Source organism: Lontra canadensis, unplaced genomic scaffold (assembly GCF_010015895.1).
Source record: "Lontra canadensis isolate GAN:19392208 unplaced genomic scaffold, GSC_riverotter_1.0 scaffold6, whole genome shotgun sequence".
Taxonomy (NCBI): domain Eukaryota; kingdom Metazoa; phylum Chordata; class Mammalia; order Carnivora; family Mustelidae; genus Lontra; species Lontra canadensis.
Window position 1 is genome coordinate 2,961,794 of NW_022631000.1, and position 21,637 is coordinate 2,983,430.

At 36.1% G+C, this 21,637-nt stretch overlaps 1 protein-coding gene across 5 annotated transcripts in view; it reads right to left on the bottom strand.

Annotated features, from left to right (window-relative positions):
- Positions 1 to 21,637, bottom strand: part of SENP7 (SUMO specific peptidase 7) — a 168,639-nt gene that overhangs the window by 141,349 nt on the left and 5,653 nt on the right. For all 5 annotated transcript variants that reach the window (XM_032852067.1, XM_032852066.1, XM_032852064.1 and 2 more), the window contains exon 2: positions 8,363 to 8,415. In XM_032852067.1, coding sequence (XP_032707958.1) covers positions 8,363 to 8,415 — 53 coding nt within the window. The remainder of the gene's footprint in view (positions 1 to 8,362; positions 8,416 to 21,637) is intronic.

Consider the following 21,637-nt stretch of genomic DNA (forward strand, 5'->3'; position numbering starts at 1 on the left):
GGGGTCCTGGGATTGAGTCCCATATCCAGCTTCCTGCTCACCTTAAAGTCTTGCTTCTCCCCCTGCTTCTGCTCCTCCCCGCTGCTCATGTGCACTCTCTCTCTCACTCTCGTTCTCTCTCAAATAAATATGTTTTAAAAATTAAAAATAGGGGTGCTACGGTGGCTCAGTCATTAAGTGGCTGCCTTTGGCTCAGGTCATGATCCCAGGGTTCTGGGATCAAGCCCTACATCAGGCTCCCTGATTAGTGGAAAGCTTGCTTCTCCCTCTCCCACTTCCCCTTCTTGTGTTCCCTCTCTCACTCTCTCCCTCTGCAAATAAATATTTTTTTAAAAATTGTTTTTAAATAAAATGAAGAGAGTACCCTGACCTAGTAGACTTTATATCTCCAAAGTGTATGGCTCATGATGTGCTGAATAAACAAATGAATGTATGGACTGTAACCACAAGTTTGAAATCATTTGTTTAGAACTTAAATACCTTAAATTTCACATTGAGAAAGTTATAAAGTTATAGAAAGTTATAAACAATAGTTAAGTATCAAGTTCAGCCTACAAAATATAATATATAATAAATACCATATCAACTATAATCAGTAACAATCCATAAAATGATTTCAGTGAGAGTAGAGCATAAGTCAAGAGGACAAAATAAATTTGAAGAAAGGGTATCTCAACCCTTATTTCACTAGCACCTATGAATTGATCCTCTTAGGTACTAATAACTTAATTATCTATATCTAATCTGTATAAAAAGGTACCTCTTTTTAATTCTTCATCTGCAAAAGGCAGTATTATCTCTAAATCATTTCCTTTATATTCTTAATTAGAGAACAATTGCTTCCTCAAAGGGTAAAGGTAAGGGCTTCAGGCTGTTTACACCCATGGATTCTTTGTGAGCAGGTTAGTTAGCCTACATTGGATTTTATAGCATACTCTGTTTTCCAGAAATGGCCACACCAATATTCCACATCCCACATGCTCTTCTTCCGATGTGCTACTGACAGGTACATCATCAGGTACAACATCAAGAACAGTCTACATTCCTCCCCCTTGAATCTGGGCAGGACTGTGATGTCCAAGCCTAAATCACTAAAGGCAATACTTGTATTGCTTCAGCCTGGTCTCACATACTTGTGTGTTCTCCCTTCCTCTTTCTTTTTTTTTTTTTTTTTCCCCTCTTTCTCTCAGTATACATATCTCAAGAAACCTGAACCAATGAGTAAAAAAATCCTGGACATCCTTAAGCCTCTATAGTGGAGAGATCTAAAAAGACATAGCTAAACACCAAGATAACTGACTCTTCTCAGACCATGTATCAAGATAAGTAAGTGAGTGAGCGAACCTTTATAAACCCTGGCCTCCAAGCCAACCTAGGTAACTCCCAAGTAAAAAAAAGAAAAGTTATCTCCAACTGAACCCTTCCCAGACTGATGATTCCTGAGCAAAGTAAGTTCAAGCCACTAAGTTTGGGGGGTCATTTGTTACATGGCCCTAGTAATAACCTAAAAATTTACTCAGTTCAAACTTGAAGGACAGGGGCACCTGGGTGGCTCAGTCAGTTAAGTGTCTGACTTCAACTTAGCTCATGATCTCAGGGTCTTGGGATCCAGCCCTATGTAGGGTTCCCAACTCAGTAGGAAGTCTTTTTCTTCCCTGGATTGCTCTGCCCCTCTCCCCTACCCAGGTCCATTAGCTTACTCTATCTCTCGCTCTTAAAAAAATATTTTCGTAAGAGCTAAAAAAAAAAAAAAAAAAAAAAAAAACCTTGAAGGACAGCAACTAAGATTTGGAAAAAGGAAAAGTTGGTTATGCATGTTGAGTATTCTGTAAAATCAGTTTCTTATAAAATATTCCTTATGTCTGGGGTGCCTGGGTGACTCAGTTGTTAAGCAGCTGCCTTCGGTTTAGGTCATGATCCCGGTGTCCTGGGATCAAGCCCTGCATCTTCAGGCTCTCTGCTCAGCAGGAAGCCTGCTTCTCTTCCTCTCCCATTCTCTTGCTTGTGTTCCCTCTCTCACTCTCTCTCTCTGTGTCAAATAAATAAAATCTTAAAAAAAAAATATTCCTTATGTCTTCCATGGAAGATTTTATATTACCTTTTCACAATAATTTATGTTCAATCACTTTACCTATGAATGGTTTAGATTCAGTATCAATGAATGAATTATTTACCCTAATGAATACTGATGCATACTTCCATTAGGATGGACACAAAACATAATCTATCCTATTTTCAAAAAAGGTAGTTCTCTATTCCTCCAAAGTATAGACATATGAAATCTGGATGTTTATTAATACTCTATATACTAATATCAGAAGCTTTGAAAATCAAAGTATAAAAATAAATAAATAAATAATAGAAATGAAAATCCAAGTATATATAAAAATTATGAACAGAGATATATATTCTATATTACTTTTAATATAGAAAAACCAGAAACAATAATAAATGAATAATTAAACAAATTTATGGCAAAACTAAACCAAATCAGATGCTATTCAGTTGTTATTAAATAACATGTTCCAGAAGATTAATGATATTAAGAAATTATTTTGGGGGCACCTGGCTGGCTCAGTCAGAAAAGCATGCAACTCTTGGAGCACTGGGTGTGGTGCAAAAACAATGAATTCTGTTATGCTGAAAAGAAATAAAAAGAAAGAAAGAAAGAAAGAAAGAAAAGCATGAAACTCTTGATCTCAGGGTCATGAGTCTGAGCCCCACGTTGGGTATTAGAGATCACTAAATTATATATATATATATATATATATATATATATATTAAAATTTAGAAAAAAAGAAATTATTTTGAATATAAGTATAAAAGAAAAACATATAGAGAATGATCTTTCTTTCATAAGACAAAATAAAATACCCAAAAGTAGAAATAAAATATGAAAGGTTATATACAAAAATATTTAACAGTGATTATCTCTAGTGAGTTAAGAGGTGATTTTTATTTTCGTGTTCTCTTAGTTTCCAAATGTTTTATTTTTTTTAATAAGAATACAATGCTATTATTAAAGGCAAGGGAAAAATATTAATATTAAAGCTCCAGAAAAACCTCTCCTGTAGCTTCCTGATTAATAAATTACAGATTTAAATCTCTCACTCTAATATTGTATATGAATATAGGAGAAGCAGATTTCACGTACAACTAACTACTGTCAATATTTTCTACACTCACTTTTTTCTTAATGATTAACTAAAAAAAAATAATGGAAGCCTTTTTGTAACAATCTCATCTATTCTTAGACAAATTTTAATCATGGTCTCTACTGTACAATCAACAAAGATTCTAAGCTATTCATGATTCTGCAAAGCCTATAATTCCATTTACAAAAATCCAAATGGAGTCCTAATACTCTCAAGTATTTTCAATAGTCTTCTAATACTTTAAAAAGTCAAATTGAAATTTTTAAGGCAAAAATGGTTTCTAAATTCCCCTTCAAGTTATATTTAAATACATTATCAGAACTCTAAAAACTTCCCAAAAAAAGCTCAGGAACATTTGTTTTATTTATTAATGTTCAAACGTAATACTAAACAAGCCCTTCAGCAGATCAAGTCACTACTTTTAGGTTCACTTTATACATAATTCATTATAGTATAGCCTTCAAAAGAGAATGCTATCAAAAGCAGATAATCCAGGGGGGGGGGAAATATACTGGAATCCACTGACAAGATATTTATTATGAACATATGCTCTTTAAATTGTTTAGACTGAAATGACCTCTGCCATGTTCTTAACAGAGAACTTCAAAAGCTTAATCTATTACTTGTTCAAATACTACATTGATACAAAGCTATTACTTAAGGAAAATTGGGGGTCTGCCAAAAGGTGTAGCCAGGACTTACCAAAGAAGAATAAAAGTTTTAATTTTCAATATTCAGAATAGAGTAGCAACTTCCCCATGTATAAATCCAAAAACTATGGATCTCCCAAAAGTATTCACACTCTTACTTCACATCTATCAAGAGATCAGTCTTGAATTAACTTGAATTCAGCTATCAAAAGGCCAGAAATAATTTAGTAGATAATTATGTTCCAGAGATTTAGCTATAAGGATAATGACTACAGTGCTGTTCCTTTTTTTTTTTTTTTTTTTTTTTTTTAATTAAAAGCAACTCAAGTGGCACCTGGCTGGCTCAGTCACTAGGGCGTGTGACTCTTGATCTCAGGGTCATGAGTTTAGTCCCACATTGGACATAGAGTTTACTCAAAACAAACAAACAAACAAACAAAAAACCTCAAAACAATGATAGGATATTGGTTAAATTAACTGTGATCTACCCATATAACTGAATACAATGTAGTCATTAAAAATGTTTGCCATTGGGGCGCCTGGGTGGCTCAGTGGGTTAAAGCCTCTGCCTTCGGCTCAGGTCATGGTCCCAGGGTCCTGGGATCGAGCCCCACATAGGGCTCTCTGCTCAGGGGAAGCCTGCTTCCTCCTCTCTCTGTCTCTGCCTGCCTCTCTGCATACTTGTCTGTCAAATAGGTAAATAAAATCTTTAAAAAAAAAAAAAATGTTTGCCATTGTTTCCCTGGTACTTATGCCTAGTATAGTGTCAAATACATGTTAAATATTCAATAAGTATCTACCCAGCAATGCTTTAAATTAGATTTCAGAAAATTATGTTCACAATATATAGTTAAGTAGAAAAAGCAAATTATAAAACAGTATTCTGTGGTTTTCTATTTTTTAATATTTAAATATGTATTTATTATAGATAGGGCACCTGGGTGACTCAGTGGTAAAGCATATGTCTTCAGCCCAGGTCATGATCCCAGGGTCCTGGGATCGAGTCCCACATCAGGCTCCCTGCTCAGTGGGAAGACTGCTTCTCCCTCTCCCACTCCCCCTGCTTGTGTTTCCTCTCTCACTGTCTCTCTCTCTCTCTCTCTCTAATAAATAAAATCTTTAAAAATAAATAAATAAATATTTGTTTATTACAGATGGATATACAGACAGAAAAACTAGAAAGATATACATCCAGGCATTAATTTTGGTTCCGTCTGGGTGGTCTCCTTTTCCCTCAACTCAATTTTCTCATTTCTCTACAACAAACTGCTTTTGCTTTAGAAATATTTTTGAAATACTTTAAACCCAAAATGTATCGGGGTCTTGGCCCTATACCCATCAAAGCTCTAATCCTTTCAGTAATTTATATCCATAGCTGCTTTGATAGAAAAAGCAATAATATAAATCACTAATAAAAATTTAGTATGCTAATTTTTAAGAAATTCTACATTTTTTAAAGATTTTATTTATTTATTTGACAGAGAGAGATCACAAGTAGGCAGAGAGGCAGGCAGAGAGAGGGGGAAGCAGGCTCCCTGCTGAGTCGAGAGCCAGATGTGGGGCTTGATCCCAGGACCTTGAGATCATGATCTGAGCCAAAGGCAGAGGCTCAACCCACTGAGCCACTCAGGCACCCCAGAAATTCTACATTTTTAAATGCAGTAGTATAACTTCATGTGCAGATTATAGTTGAACAAATAAGTAAATATATGGTAGATAATGAGATAGAAAAAAAGTTTAAAAAAGGGAAAAGGCTAGAATAAACTCTGTGGTGCTGGATTAGAATCCAAAGTCTCAGTACTAGGGCACCTGGGTAGTTCAGTTGGTTAGGTGTGTACCTTCGGCTCATCATTTTTATCCCAGGGTCCTGGGACTGAGTCCCACATTGGGCTCCATGCTCAGCCAGGAGCCTGCTTCTCCATCTCCCTCTGTCTGCTGCTCTGCCTACCTATGCTCACTCTCTGTCAAACAAACAAATAAAATCTTAAAAAAACAAAAAATAACAGGGGACACCTAGGTGGCTCTGTCAGTTGGGTACTGCCTTCGGCTCGGGTCATGGTCCCAGGGTCCTGGGATCGAGTCCCGCATGGGGCTCCTTGCTCCACAGGGAGCCTGCTTCTCTCTCTGCCTCTGTCTGCCACTCTGCCTGCCACTCTGCCTGCTTATGCGTGTGCCCTCTCGCTTTCTCTCTCTCTCTCTGACAAATAAATAAAGTATTTAAAAAAAATTATCAGTACTAATCTCATGGTTTTTCATAGATGTAAGATAAATACAGAAATACAGAGATATGTGTATCTGTATGGATTAGTATACAAAAATTTTTCTAGTCTTCTCTAGTAAGAGTCTAGAAACAATGACACCTCACAAGCAATGAGCACACCTAGCACCCAGACCTGGATTTCTAAATACTATTCTTCAATAAAAGAACCAGGGTTCCCTGAAATGTATCATGGAGTACCAGAAATAAGTGCAAAAAAAAAAAAAGGAGCACGTTAAAAGGGCACAGGATCCAAACTGAAAGATCTTCCAATACCTACGCTAAACATTTTGTTTCAATCAGAAAAGCCAATAATGCTATAATAAATTATAACCCATAGAATAAATACCCTTGAGTCCATATTAATAAAAATAGGTAATTGAATAAATAAATAAGAAGAAAAGAGGGGCAGATCTCCCTTACAGATGAACTTCGATTAATAAATGCAGAGGGAATGAGGGAAATAGAAAATCACTAACAGAGTATCATATACACAACTCTTGCAGGGCAGATCCACTGCTACATGGTAAAATAGTGGGTGAAAGTTTAAGAAACAGTATATCTGCACAGATTCAAAGTATCTCTCCCAAGATATCTATTTATTACAAAGTAAAGGAGTAACTTTACAACAGAATGACCAGATAGTAGCCATCTTAAGCAGGTAGTCAAGAATGACATCACCAGTAATAAGACCTATCATTATTGTATACTGTGTTCTCCTGACAGGATACAGTAAGAAGGGCATATCATGTGATATTCTTTCTAAAAATCTGTAACTTTAATCTAATCAAAAGAAACCTGGCTGGCTCAGTTGGAAGAGCATGAGACTCTTGATCTTGGGGTTGTGAGTTCAAGCCCCACATTGGGTATAGAAATTACTTTTAAAAAAAGGAAAAAGGAGCGCCTAGGTGGCTCAATGGGTTAAGCCTCTGCCTTCAGACCAGGTCATGATCTCAGGGTCCTGGGATCAAGCCCACATTAGGCTTCTGCTCAGCGGGGAGCCTGCTTCCCCCCTCTCTCTGTCGGCTGCTCTGCCTACTTGTGATCTCTCTCCCTCTGTCAAATAAATAAAAATCTTTAAAAAAAAAAAAAAAAGAAAGAAAGAAAGAAAGAAAAGAAAAAGAAAAAAGGGAGACCAGAGACAAACCCAAATCGAAGAATATTCAACAAAATACTGACAAAATCATAGTACCCTAAAAATGTCATGATCATTAAAGAACAAAGACTGAAGAACTGTCACAGAATGAAGGAAATCAAGGAGATATGATGCCTATTGCAATGTGCGATCCTGGAATCGAAAAACAATATTAGTTTAAAAAAAAAAAAAACTGAAGAAATCCAAATAATGTCTGTAGCTTAAAGTACTGTACCAAAGTTAATTTCTTAAATTTTGGTCATTATACTGTCGTTATATAGATATTAACACTAAGGGAAGCTGAGTGAAGGGTAGATGTGAATGCTATACTATTTCTGTAAATTTTCTGTAAATCTAAAGTTATTTGAAAGTAAAAAGTTAAAATACTGTCATACATCTAAAAACAAGAAAGAGAAATATATTATGAATATCTAATGGTGGACTTTCAACTGCATGAAGCAGCAACTGAAAACAGAGCATTTCACTTCACTAGAGGTATTAAACACAAAAGAAGAGGTAGTCAACAGAGGTATTTAAAGCTGGATATGACCAAAAAAAAAAAAAAAAAAAAAAAAAAAAGCTGGGTATGACAGCAACGTAAGAATTTATTTTTACGCCCCCTCACTTATAGCACTTAAGCCAAATCCAGAATTTTGAAAGAAATCATACCCAGAAATGTGAATTAAGCCAAGGTAGAAGAGTACCTAAAGATATGTTCTGTTCAGTCTTGTCTGTATGCTCTTGATTCCCTTCAAGGAGGGAAGGAAGAAATTTTAATAGGTATTTCAATTAGTAATTTTCAGCACATGACTTGAGCACTTTCCTCTATCTACAGTTGTACAATGAATGAATGTGAGGTATGCTAACATATCCAGTTATCAAAGAAATAAAGAAATGCTGGATTATGTTTTTTACAAAATCTAAAACAAGGCCTAGAAAGTATACTGACACATCTTACAATGATTTAAACAAGGCAGACCCCAGAAAGTGTTTCTTTCTTTGTTAACCTTTGAATTAATTAGGATATACCATTCCCTGCAAAACACTAATTAGTTAAGGTTTTATAACATTTTCTTTAAGTTTTTATTAAAAAGACAAATAAAATACTTTCACTATTGGTAACTCTAAAGATAATGTATAGATTAAAAGCAAAATTAATGCATACCTTATGTAACTCAGAAGATGAAGACTTTTTCCTTTTTCCTTCTGTGACAATTTCTACAAAGACATGGTAAAAATTATCATTTAACATCTAAATGAAATAAACAATGTGATAAATCCTTTCATAGCCATCCTTTGTTTTAAAGTAACTTGTTAGAGTTAGAATTTACATTGATACATTTTACAGAACCTAACAGACTAAACATAAAGGTCAAAAAATAATCAGAAGAATAGCAAATTCTTACAAAATGCCTTCATTAAATAATATATGTATGATGACAATAGAAAAAAGAAGAAAATGCTCTAAGAACTAAATAAGATATTCCCTGGCAAAAGTCCAATGGGTGTTTAATAAATGCTGGTTGAACCATATGATCAGATAAACATTTGTAATAAGGGAGGTTGCAGGGAGGAAGGGTTAAACAAGAGGTAAGAGGTATGTTTAGAATATTCTACAAAAAGACTTCCAGTTCTACTACATACCTAGGCATCTCGGCATCTAGGAACAGTTTAACTGTCTCCTCACCAACATTTTTGAAACTTCCTGTGGATTTTTCCTTTATGATTCTTTCATTCAATCAGCAAATATTTACTGAATGTCTATTATGTGCCTGGCATGCTAGGCAGTAGGGATAGTGTAATAAGCAAATTAAACACAGTCTAAGCTTTTCAGGAACTTATAATTTACTGGAATATATCACAGATTTCATAATAAAAATTAACAGTACAAATCCATCCATATCTGGTCACTTACTTAAAAAAAGATACCACTACAATTAGATAAGAAAGAGATGATCTTTACAGTAAGTAATGCTGAAGCAATCTGATAACCGAAAGGGAAAATAAATAAACTTTGACCTCTACCTCACACTATAAACAAAAGTTAATTTTAAATGGATCATAGATTTAAATGCCAAAGATAAAACAAATAAAGCTTCTACAACAAAAAGGGGAGGAATAACTTCATGATCTTAGGGTAGGCAAAAATTTCTCAAATAAGACACAATTAGCATTAGCCATAAAGGAAAAGATTAATAAACTTAACTTCATTAAAACTCATCAAACCTCATCATTAAGAGAGTAAGAAGGCAAGCCACAGACTGGAAGATTATTATTTATAATACATTTATCCACATACAGCATGGTGACAGTTAATAATACTATATAATACATACATCTGTCAAAGGACCCAGACCAAAATTATAAAGAACTACAAAGCAAAGGCAAGACAACAAATCTTCAAGATGGGCAAAAGCCTTGAAATGAGAGTACCTGAGGAGAGAAAAGAATACTGACTAGAACAGGATACAAATAAGCCTTCTGAGATGCTGGAAATGTTCTATGTCTTTATTTAGGTGACTGTTACACAGTATTTTTATACAAGTACAAAAAGTCATCAAACTATACTAAAGACATGTGTACCATGCTGTACTACTTCAACTTAAAAACAAAAACAACAGTTATAACAAATGGACTATACCTTATTCAAAAATCTATAGAGCTGCAATAATTTCTCTAAGTTCATAATACATAGCAGTAATTTCACTACAGGTATACTTCAGAGATACCACAATAAAGTGAGTCAAAAGAATTTTTTGGTTTCCTGGTACATATCAAAGTTATGTTTATTAACTGAAGTTTATTAAGTGTGCAACAGGACTCTGTCTAAAATAATCATACACATACTTTTAATTAAAAACACCTAATTGCTTAAAAAATCTAACCATCTGAACTTTCAGCATGTCTCAGGGAATAGGGAGGCCCAAGGAGAAGAACAGAGACAGAGAACAGCCAGTCAGTAGAGCAATCAGAACACACACACATTTATTAAGTTTGGTGTCTTATATGGGTGTGGTTCGTGGCACCCTAAAACAATTTACAAAAGTAACATCATAGATGACTGATCACCAATCACCATAACAACTACAATAATGGAAGTTTGAAATACTGCAAGAACTACCAGCATGTAACACACAGACATGAAGCAAGCAAATGCCATTGGAAAAATTGTGCCACAAAGTTTCAATTTGTAAAAAACATATTATCTGCAAAACACAATAAAGCAAAGCACAGTTAAATAAGACATGCCTATATATGCATTTCCTGAAGCAAACACTAATATAAAAATTATCTAACCTCTATACTTAAGCTTTTGATAATTTTAAATAATTTCCAGTAATGTAGCATTCCTTAAACTACAAAAATAAAAATGTTTAAATAAATGGTAAGAAAGCCCTTACTTTTACTCAAAAAGTTGAAAATAGAGCTACCTTATGACCCAGCAATTGCACTACTGAGGGTTTATCCCAAAGACACAAATGTAGTGATCCGAAGGGGCACCTGTACCCAATGTTTATAGCAACAATGTCTACAATAGCCAAGCTATGAAAGAGCCCAGATGTCAATCAACATATGAATGGATAAAGAAGATATGTTGTACACATCTGGTGTATACATGTGGTGTGTACACACACACACACACACACACACACAGGAAATCTTGCCATTTGCAATGACATGGATGGAACTAGAGGGTATTATGCTAAGTGAAATAAGTCAGTCAGAGAAAAATAATTATCATATGATCTCTCTGATATAAGGAATTGAGAGGCAGGGTGGGGGGCCATGGGGGAAGGGAGGGAAAAATGAAACAAGATGGGACCAGGGAGGGAGACAAACCATAATAGACTCTTAATCTCAGGAAACAAACTGAGGGTTGCTAGAGGGGAGGAGGGACAGATAGGGTGGCTGGGTGATGGACATTGGGGAGGGTATGTCCTATGGTGAGTGCTATGAGTTGTATAAGCCTGATGATTCACAGACCTGTACCCCGAAACAAAAAATACATTATATGTTAATTAATACAATATAATAATATATAATTATATATATTATTGTTATTAATATTATATATGGTATATATGATAATATAGTATTGATATAATATTATACATAATTATATTAATATAATTGTAATGTATAGATTAATACTCCCAAACTGACTCATGAGTTAAAAATCTATCAAAAAAACAATGCATCTACCCTGTTTTACAGCATGTTTCCTTATTTCCTTTAAAATTAATATTCTTGTGACTTCCCACAATTTTAGGGGTTTTTATAATTGAGCTATACCATCTTATACTACATTGGCTTGGGGGCATTTAAAGAAACATATGATATGCCTCTTGGGATTATTGGTATAGTGTGGTACTCAAAAGTTAACAATTTTAAAGTTTGACAACCTAAATTTCTATCCTGGCTTACTTGTGACTTTTGAGACTCTAAAACAAAGGAGAATATCCAACTTTTCAATTAAGATTAAAGTGAGCTAGCCTATATCATTTAGTATTATGTCTGGCATATAGTTAGTACAAAATAAATGGTAATGATTATTTTAACAGTTTATATTGAAATATTACTCTTTAAGAGACCTCAGTGTATTGGTATTAGCACACAGGAAAATCTAATTATTCTCTTTCTAAATACATGAGTCAAACAATTGAAAAACGTGCCTTTTTCCCAAGTAGATTGTGGAAGCACTCACTCACTCATTTACTCCACAAGCATTTAGTTAAGATAATGATGGTTACCATTGCCAGCCACTAGGCTAAGTATGCAAATTATTTTTATTTAGTCTTTATGAAAGCCTTCTTAGATCAGTAACAGTATTATCACCATTTTACAGATGAAAAATTTATGTCTGAAGTATCCAAGTAACTTTCCCAAAGTCATCATGTTGATTCATTACTGGTCTAATACCAGAGGTAGCTATCTTTTTTTTTAAGATTTTATTTCTTTATTTGACAGAGAGACACACAGCGAGAGAGGGAACACAAGCAGGGGGAGTGGGAGAGGTAGAAGCACGCTCCCTGCTGAGCAGGGAGACTGATGCGGGGCTCCATCCCAAGAGTGTGGGATCATGACCTGAGCCCAAGGCAGACACTTAGCTGACTGAGCCACCCAGGCACCCCCAGAGGTAGCTTTCTTAACCAGTACACTCCAGGAATGTTGGATGCTGTGGGGATATAAGATTAATAAGACAGTCCCTGTGTCAGAGTTAACAGAGTAACAACAGAAGTTAGAACAATTTAGGAAGCTAAAATATATGATGGAAACTAGTATAAATATTATGTAAGAGGTGCTAAGACCCATGGAAGTTCAGAAATAGATATGATTTGTACTAAGTTTGAGCTAATTAGGATATAGTTCTTGGAAAGACACAACTGAACTGAGCTTTGAAGTTTTAGATAATGAGCAAATTTTAGATAGGCAGAAATGGATGAAAGAACAGTACATTCCAGGTGCACGCAAGAGGTGAGTTATCATTAATAGGAAATACAAAGTAGGATAAAGCAGACCATATTAGCCTTCTAAATTATTAAAGACTCCTATTAGAGTTGCCCACCTCAAAGGCAGTTTTGAGACAACACCATAATAACAAAGTTCCAATCTGGATCTTTGAAGCTACAAATCCTACCCATAACCCATTCCCTGAGTTACCATGTCTCTCTTACCTACTTTCCAATTCTCTGTCTTCCATCATCAGACCTAGGAATCACATTCACCACCCTACATGTCAGTCCCCACAGCCTATTGTCTTGCTGGTCTCTCATGTTGTATGTATTCAATTCTACCCGTCATCCACATGCTTCTCCATCTCTTCCCTTGCCCACTAAATTCCTTTCCAGAATCAGTATAACATTCTTAAATTCTGAATCTTTTCCTGGAGCATTTCCTCCACCTTAGTTTACCTGAATCCTAGCTTTTTACTGACTATGCTAATTTTTTAAAGTTCTCCTCAAGATTCTTCTCACACTTATAAAATCAGGAGTATGGATTAACAATTTCCTCCTCCCACCACCACTTCCAATTAATATTTTATCTTTATTCCAATAATTCTCCTTTAAAATTCCCCTAAGTTGATTATATTACCTTAGCTATATTTGTGATTCCCATGTACTGACCAATACCCTCTCCAACATTCCCAGAATTCTCTGATACTTGATTCATAGTTTTCTTCTCTATCTCTAAAATTTACCATCATTGTGAAGCTCTAAAACTTCCATAAATCAACTCCCTCAAAACAAGAGACACTTGAATTTACTCCAACAAACTTCTACATATCCTCATTTCAGCAACATACATTTGTGAATGGATTTAGGAATATTGTTATACTTCTCAAGTACTCAGAAGTGAACTTCATTCTACAACCCACAGTTCTTTGACCTTTCATTTCCTCACTCACAGTGAACCCATCTTTTGCCCCATGTCTTGTCCTACTCTTTAACCTTAATTAAAACTAAATTCATTTTTTTCCAAATTCTTATTGCTAGATTCCATAGCACTGCTGAAGAAAGTCACATAATAACTGCAACTACTACTATTACTAGTAGTAGCAGTAGTACTACAAAACTTACACTTACTAGTAGTAGTAGTACTACAAAACTTACACTTGTTTCAATGACTTTCAAAATTACTTAACAATTTCTTTATTCATACCTAATTGACCACCTAGTCCATTTTGAGCTACCAATATCACTTGACAGCCCTTTTTCCAAAGATTATTTTTCCTTACTTTGCATAGAAGCATGACTCCAATAGCCTTAACTTCTCAAAATTCTATGTATTTTTATCCATCTTCCCTTTCTGCACATCTCAAGAAGCCATCTTTCTATTCCAATCTCCCTGTTTCTTCTGAAACCTCACCCCATCATTATCTCCTACTTACTATATTTCTCTCTCTATTCACCCCTTTCCCACTCCCTGCCAACTTGATTCAAGTCTCTAGAGTCTAATGAAAAAAAATTCCTTTCTACATTATTTCCTACTCCAATTTGTTTCAGAAATTTTTTTTTTTTACATCCTATTTTCCTTGTTTCATTCAGCCTCTTAAAATCTGGCTTTTGTCCCTACTACAACCAGTGGTCAAAGTGACCCCCTAACTGCCAAAGTCGGGACCCTCACACTATTTTACCTCTAATCTACATTGCTTTTCACACTCCTGCCTTGCTTCCCAAACCTCTTTCCTGATTTGCCTATCTGCCTACCAATGTCTATTCCTCCCTACTTTGAAGACTTTTCTCAATCTATATCATCTGTGTGTAATTCTATTAATTCCCATGGCTTCAGCTAACATCTACACAAATAATATAGTTTTTAATCATGATTAATTACAAATTCTGATATTGAACTTCAATCATGGCTCATTACACTTACAATGCAAAATATGTAGACATCACCTGAGCCTACTGAAAAAAGTTGTATCAGCATGGGACACTCAGATCCTCAAGATGACACTGGACAGAGGGAAGAGTTTCAAAATCAAGCAAGTTTGAACAACAGTGCATGCTCAATTACTCTCCTGAAGAGGCACAATGTACAACAGCAAAAAGCTCTAAAACTCCTGCAATAAATAAAATGTTCTTATAATTCTCAATCATATTGGTCCAGATAAACTTATTTTTCCCAAGTAAGACTACCTAATGTCCTGTGGCAGTAAAAGAAGATAAAATTACCTATTTTGTAATTAGAAAGACCAGATTTTGAATCTCAGCTGTTTCTTGCTTGCTATTGCTAATGGTTGTTTACCCTCCCTAAAATCCAGTTTCCTCCTCTATAGATCAGAAATAATAACCACCTTATGCGGTTTCTGAAAGAACTAAAGTTTGTAAATTCTCAGTACACTGCCTGCTACCGAAGTACTCAGAAAAAAAAAAAAATATGTATCCTTAACTTAAATGAGAGTGCCTTTGCTAGAAAGATGGCAGAGGAGTAGAAGACCTAAATTTCATATGGTCCCAGGTATTCAGCTAGATAGTTACCAAACCATTCTGAACACCTATGAACTCAACAGGAGATCGAAGAAAAGAATAGCAGTAACTCTATGAACAGAAAAGCAATGACTTTCTGGAAGGTGGGACATGCAGAGAAGTGAATCCGAGGCAATACACTGAAAGATAGACTGCAGGGTGGGAGAAAGCCTCCATCAGCCAGCTACCAGCCAAGCAACAGAGCAGCAGCACACAAAATCAGAACTTTTAGAAGTCTGCTCTGGGGAGGGAGGTTGCTCCAGTGGCTAAGCAGGGGTGGAATCCTCCCTGGGACAGTGTGGTTTCAGGACTCTCGGGGTCAAAGAAAGACTGAGGGTGCTTGAGTGTGGCAGAGCTCCCACGTACTGAAGTGGGGAAGCTGGCCGTAGTGAGCCAAGGAGTGAGTTCTCAGCTCAGGGCTGCCATAAACCATGATCTGCAGCACAGTTCAGCCCAAAAAGTGGCTGATCCAGGAAGGCTCTGCTTCTTCCCCTGGGAGGAGTGGCACGAAGCACAGCACAGGAAACTGCTGGGTTTGGAGACTCCAAATGGGGTCATGTGCCAGAGATAGAAATGCTCAGTCACAATCCAGGTGAGCACAGAGTGTGGTCGGAGACCAGGGAAGCAGGAGTGATTAACTGCTTTTCTCTAGGGTGCACTGAGGATTGGGGTGCAAACTCTCAGCTCCTTGGGGACTAGAGATTGGGAGGCTGCCATTTCCATTCTTGCCCTCTAAAGCTGCATGAAAAGCCTTCAGGGAACAAAAGCTATCGAGAGCAAACCCAAGCAAAGTACTTACCCTGGCCATGGTGGTGCAATTCCTCCTGGACCAAAGACATTCGAGAATCACTGCAACAGCCCCTCCCCGAGAAGATCAGCAAGAACATCAAGCCAAGACCAAGTTTACAGATCAATGAGAACTGCAAAACTCCAGCACTCGGGGAATATAGTACATAGAATTCATGGCTTTTTTCCCATGATTCTTTAGTTTTTCAAAGTTAATTTTTTAATTTTATTTTTTATTTTCTATTTCATTTTTCTTTGAGCTTTTCTTCTTTTTCAACAAGCTTCTTATCTTATCAATTCCAATTTTAAAATATTTTTTAATTTTCATTTTTAAAGTCCTATTCTACCCCCTTCATTGTATTTAACCTTATTTTTTGTATAAATATAAGTTTTTCTTTCTTTAAAATTTTGGGATGCAGTTGCTTTTAACAGGCCAAATTATACCCTAAATCTAGTGTATGACATTGTTCTATTCACCCATCTGATTACATTCTCTCCTTTTTATTTTTTTTAATTTTTCTTCTTTCTTTTTTCAACCAACTTAGTATCTTATTGATTCATTTTTTAAAATCTTTTTTAATTTTCATTTTTACAATCATATCCCATCCCTTCATTGTATTTACCCTGGTTTGGGGGTATTTATAAGTTTTTCTTTCTTTAAAATTTTAAGAGGTAGTTTCTTCTAGCACACCAAAATTCAACCAAAATCTAGTGTGTGGCTCTGTTCTTTCCAACAGCCTGATTATATTCCTTTTTTTTTTTTCCCCCCCCCCCCCCCCAGTTTTGGGTCTCTTCTGATTTGTTTAGTGTGTATTTTTCCAGGATCACTGTTTCCCTTTTAGCATTTTGTTCTCTCATTCATCTATTTCCCTGGACAAAATGACAAAACAGAAAAACTCACTTCAAAAAAAAAAAAACACACAAAAAAACAAAACAAAACAAAACAAAAAAAAAAAAAACAAGAGGCAGTACTAACTGGCAGTGACCTAATTGACATGGACATTAGTAAACTATCGGAATTAGAGTTCAGAATGACAATTATAAAGATACTAGCTGGGCTTAAAAAAAGCACAGAAGATACTAGAGAATCCCTCTCTGGAGAAATAAAACCTAACCAAGTTGAAATCAAAAAAGCTATCAATGAAATGTAACAAAAAAGGTAGGCTCTAACTGCTAGGATAAGTAAGGCAGAAAAGAGAATCAGTGATATAGAAGACCAAATGATGGAGAATAAAGAAGCTCAGACAAAGAGAGATAAACAATTACTGGGTCACCGTGGGAGAAGTCAAGAGACAAATGATACCATAAAGCGAAACAATATTAGAATAATTGGGATCCCAGAAGAAGAAGAAAGAGACAGGAGGGCAGAAGATATATTGGAGCAAATTATAGCAGAGAATTTCCCTAATCTCGGGAAGGAAATAGGCATCAAATTCCAGGAGACACACAGAACCCCCCTCAAAATCAATAACAGGTCAACACCCCAAATTTAATAGTAAAATTTTAAAATCTCAGAGACAAAGAGAAAATCCTGAAAGCAGCTCAAGAAAAGAGGTCTGTACCCTATAACAGTAGAAACATTAGCTTGGCAGCACACCTATCCACAGAAAACTGGCAGGCCAGAAAGGACTGACATGATATATTCAGGGCACTAAACAAGAAAAATATGCACCCAAGGATACTATATCCAGCTAGGCTGTCATTAAAAATAGAAGGAGAGATAAAAAGCTTCCAGAACAAACAAAAACTAAAAGAGTTTGCAATCAACAAACCAGCCCTACAAGAAATATTAAAAGGACTCCTCTAAACAAAGAGAGAGCCTAAAAGTAACATAGATCAGAAAGAAACAGAGACATTAACAGTCACCTTACAGGCAATACAATGGCACTAAATTCATATTTTTCAATAGTTACCTGAATGTGAATGGGCTAAATGCCCCAATCAAAAGACACAGGGTATCAGAATAGATAAAAAAACAAGATCCATCGATATGCTATCTGCAAGAAACTCATTTTAGACCCAAAGACACCTCCAGATTTAAAGTGAGGGGGTAGAAAACAATTTCCCATGCTAATGGACAAAAAAAGAAAACTGGGGAGGCAATCTTTATATCAGACGAATTAGAATTTAAACCAAAGACTATAATAAGAGATGAGGAAGGACACTATATCATACTTCAAGGGTCTGTCCAAAAAGAAGATCTAACAATTTTATATATCTATGCTCCTAACATGGGAGCAGCCAATTATATAACCCAATAAACAACAAAATCAAAGCAACACATCAACAATCATACAGTAACAGTAGTGGGCTTTAACATCCCCCTCACTTTTGAAAGGGACAGATCATCTAACCAAAAGATCAATAAGGAAATAAGGGCTTTAAATGACAGACTGAACGAGATGGATTTCACAGATATATTCAGAACATTCCATCCCAAAGCAACAGAATACACATTCTTCTCTAATGCACATGGAACATTCTCCAGAATAGATCACACCCTGGGTCATACCAAAAGATTGGGATCAGGGACGTCTGGGTGGCTCAGTTGGTTGGACGACTGCTTTCGGCTCAGGTCGTGGTCCCGGAGTCCCGGGATCGAGTCCTGCATTGGGCTCCCAGCTCCGCGGGGAGTCTGCTTCTCCCTCTGACCTTCTCCTCACTCATGCTCTCTCTCACTGCCTCTCTCTCAAATAAATAAAATCTTAAAAAAAAAAAAAAAAAAAGATTGGGATCATTTCCTGCATATTCTCAGACCACAATGCTTTGAAACTAGGACTCTACCACAAGATGAAAGTTGGAAAGATCTCAAATACATGGAGGCTAGACCATCTTACTAAAGAATGAATGGGTCAAATATGAAATTAAAGAAGAATTTATAAAAATTCATGGAAACATATGAAAATGAAAACACTGTTCAAAATCATTGGGATGCAGCAAAGGCAGTCCTAAGAGGAAAGTATATAGCAGTACAAGCCTTTCTCAAGAAGCAAAAAAAGGTCTCAAGTACACAATTTACTCCTACACCTAAAGGAGATGGAGAAAGAATAGCATGTAAAGCCTAAATCCAGCAGGAGGAGGGAAATAATAAAGATCAGAGCAGAAATCAATGAAATAGAAACCAAAAGAACAGTAGAACAGCTCAACGAAACTAGGAGGTGGTTCTTTCAAGGCATTAATAAGATTGATAAACTCCTGACCAGACTTACCAAAAACAAAAGAGAAAGGACCTAAATTAACAAAATCACAAATGAAAGAGGAGAGATCACAACCAATACCAAAGAACTACAATTATAAGAACATATTATGAGCAACTATATGTCAACAAATTAGACAATCTGGCAGAAATGGATGTATTACTATAGACATATAAACCACCAAAACTGAACCAGGAAGAAATAGAAAACTTGAACAGGCCCATAACCCATAAGGAGATTGAAGCAGTCATCAAAAAGTCTCCCAACAAACAAGACCCCAGAGCCAGACAATTTCTCAGGGAAATTCTACCAAACATTTAAAGAATTATTACCTATTCTTCTGAAACTGTTCCAAAAAAATAGGAAAGGAAGGAAAACTTCCAAACTCATTTCATGAGGCCAGCATTACCTTGATCCCAAAACCAGACAAAGTCCCCATCAAAAAGGAGAATTACAGAGCAATATCCCTCATCAACATGGATGCTAAAATCCTCACCAAAATACTAGCCAATAAGATCCAGCAGTATATTAAAAGGATTATTCACCATAATCAAGTAGGATTTATTCCTGGACTGCAAGCTTAGTTCAACATCCGCAAATCAATCAATATGATACACAACATTAATAAAGGAAAGAAAAAGAACTATAAGATACTCTCAATAGATGAGCATTTGACAAAGTGAAGCATGCTTTCTTAATAAACTCTTCAAAGTGTAGGGATAGAGGGTACATACCTCAATATCATAAATGGAAAACCCACAGCAAATATCATTCTCAATGGGGAAAAACTGAGAGCTTTTCCCTTAAGGTCAGGAATACGGCAGGGATGTCCACTCTCAATACAGCTTTTCAATATAGTACTATAAGTCCTGCCTCAGCAATCAGACAACAACAAGAAATAAAAGGCATCCGAATCAGCAAAGAAGAAGTCAAACTCTCACTCTTTGCAGATGATATAATACTTTATGTGGAAAACCCAGAAGATTCCATCCCAAAACTTCTAAAATTCATACAGGAATTCAGTAAAGTGGCAGAGTATAAAATCAATGCACAGAAATCAGTGCATTTCTATACACCAACAGTAAGACAGAAGAAAGCTAAATTAAGGACTCGATTCCATTTATAATTGCACCCAGAACCATAAGACACCTAGGAATAAATCTAGCCAAAGAGGCAAAGAATCTGTACTCAGAAAACTATAAAGTACTCAGGAAAGAAATTGAGGAAGACACAAAGAAATGGAAAAACATTCCATGCTCATGAATTGGGAGAACAAATATTGTGAAAATGTCTATGATACCTAAAGCAATCTACACATTTAACGCAATCCCTATCAAAATACAATCAACTTTTTTCACAGAAATGGAACAAATAATCCTAAAATTTGTATGGAACCAGAAAAGACCTCAAATTGGCAGAGGAATGTTGAAAAGAAAAACAAAGTTGGTGGCATCACAATTCCATACTTCAAGCTCTATTACAAAGCTGTCATCATCAAGACAGTATGGTACTGGCACAAAAACAGACACATAGATCAGTGGAACAGAACAGAGAACCCAGAAATGGACCCTCACCTCTATGGTCAACTAATCTTCAACAAAGCAGGAAAGAATGTCCTATGGGAAAAAAAACAGTCTCTTCAACAAATGGTGTTGGGAAAACTGGACAACCACATGCAGAAGAATGAAACTGGACCACTTCCTTACACCACACACAAAGATAGACTCAAAATGGATGAAAGACCTCAATGTGAGACAGGAATCCTTCAAAATCCTTGAGAACACGGGCAGCAACCTCCACGACCTCAGCTGTAGCAACTTCTTCCTAGAAACATTGCCAAAGGCAAGGGAAGCAAGGACAAAAACGAACTATTGGGACTTCATCAAGATCAAAAGCTTCTGCACAGCAAAGGGAACAGTCAACAAAACCAAAAGACAGCTGACAGAATGGGAGAAGATATTTGCAAATGACATATCAGATAAAGGGCTAGTATCCAAAATCTATAAAGAACTTAGCAAATTCAACACGCAAAGAACAAATAATCCAACCAGGAAATGGGCAAAAGGCATGAACATACATTTCTGCAAAGAAGACATCCAGATGGCCCACAGACACATGAAAAAGTGCTCCACATCACTCCACAACAGGGATATACAATCAACACCACAATGGGGGCTCCTGGATGGCTCAGTCATTAAGCGTCTGCCCTTGGCTCAGGTCACGATCCCAGGATTCTGGGATCCAGCCCCACATCAGGCTCCCTGCTCCAAGGGAGAGCCTGTTTCTTCCTCCACTCCCCTGCCTGTGTTCACTTCTTTCTGTCAAATAAATAAATAAAATCCTTAAAAAAAAAAAAAAAAACACACAATGAGATACTACCTCACACCAGTCAGAATGGCTAAAACTATCAAGTCAGGAAACAATAGACGTTGGCGAGAATGCGGAGAAAGGGGAACCCTCCTACAGTGTTGGTGGGAATGCAACCTG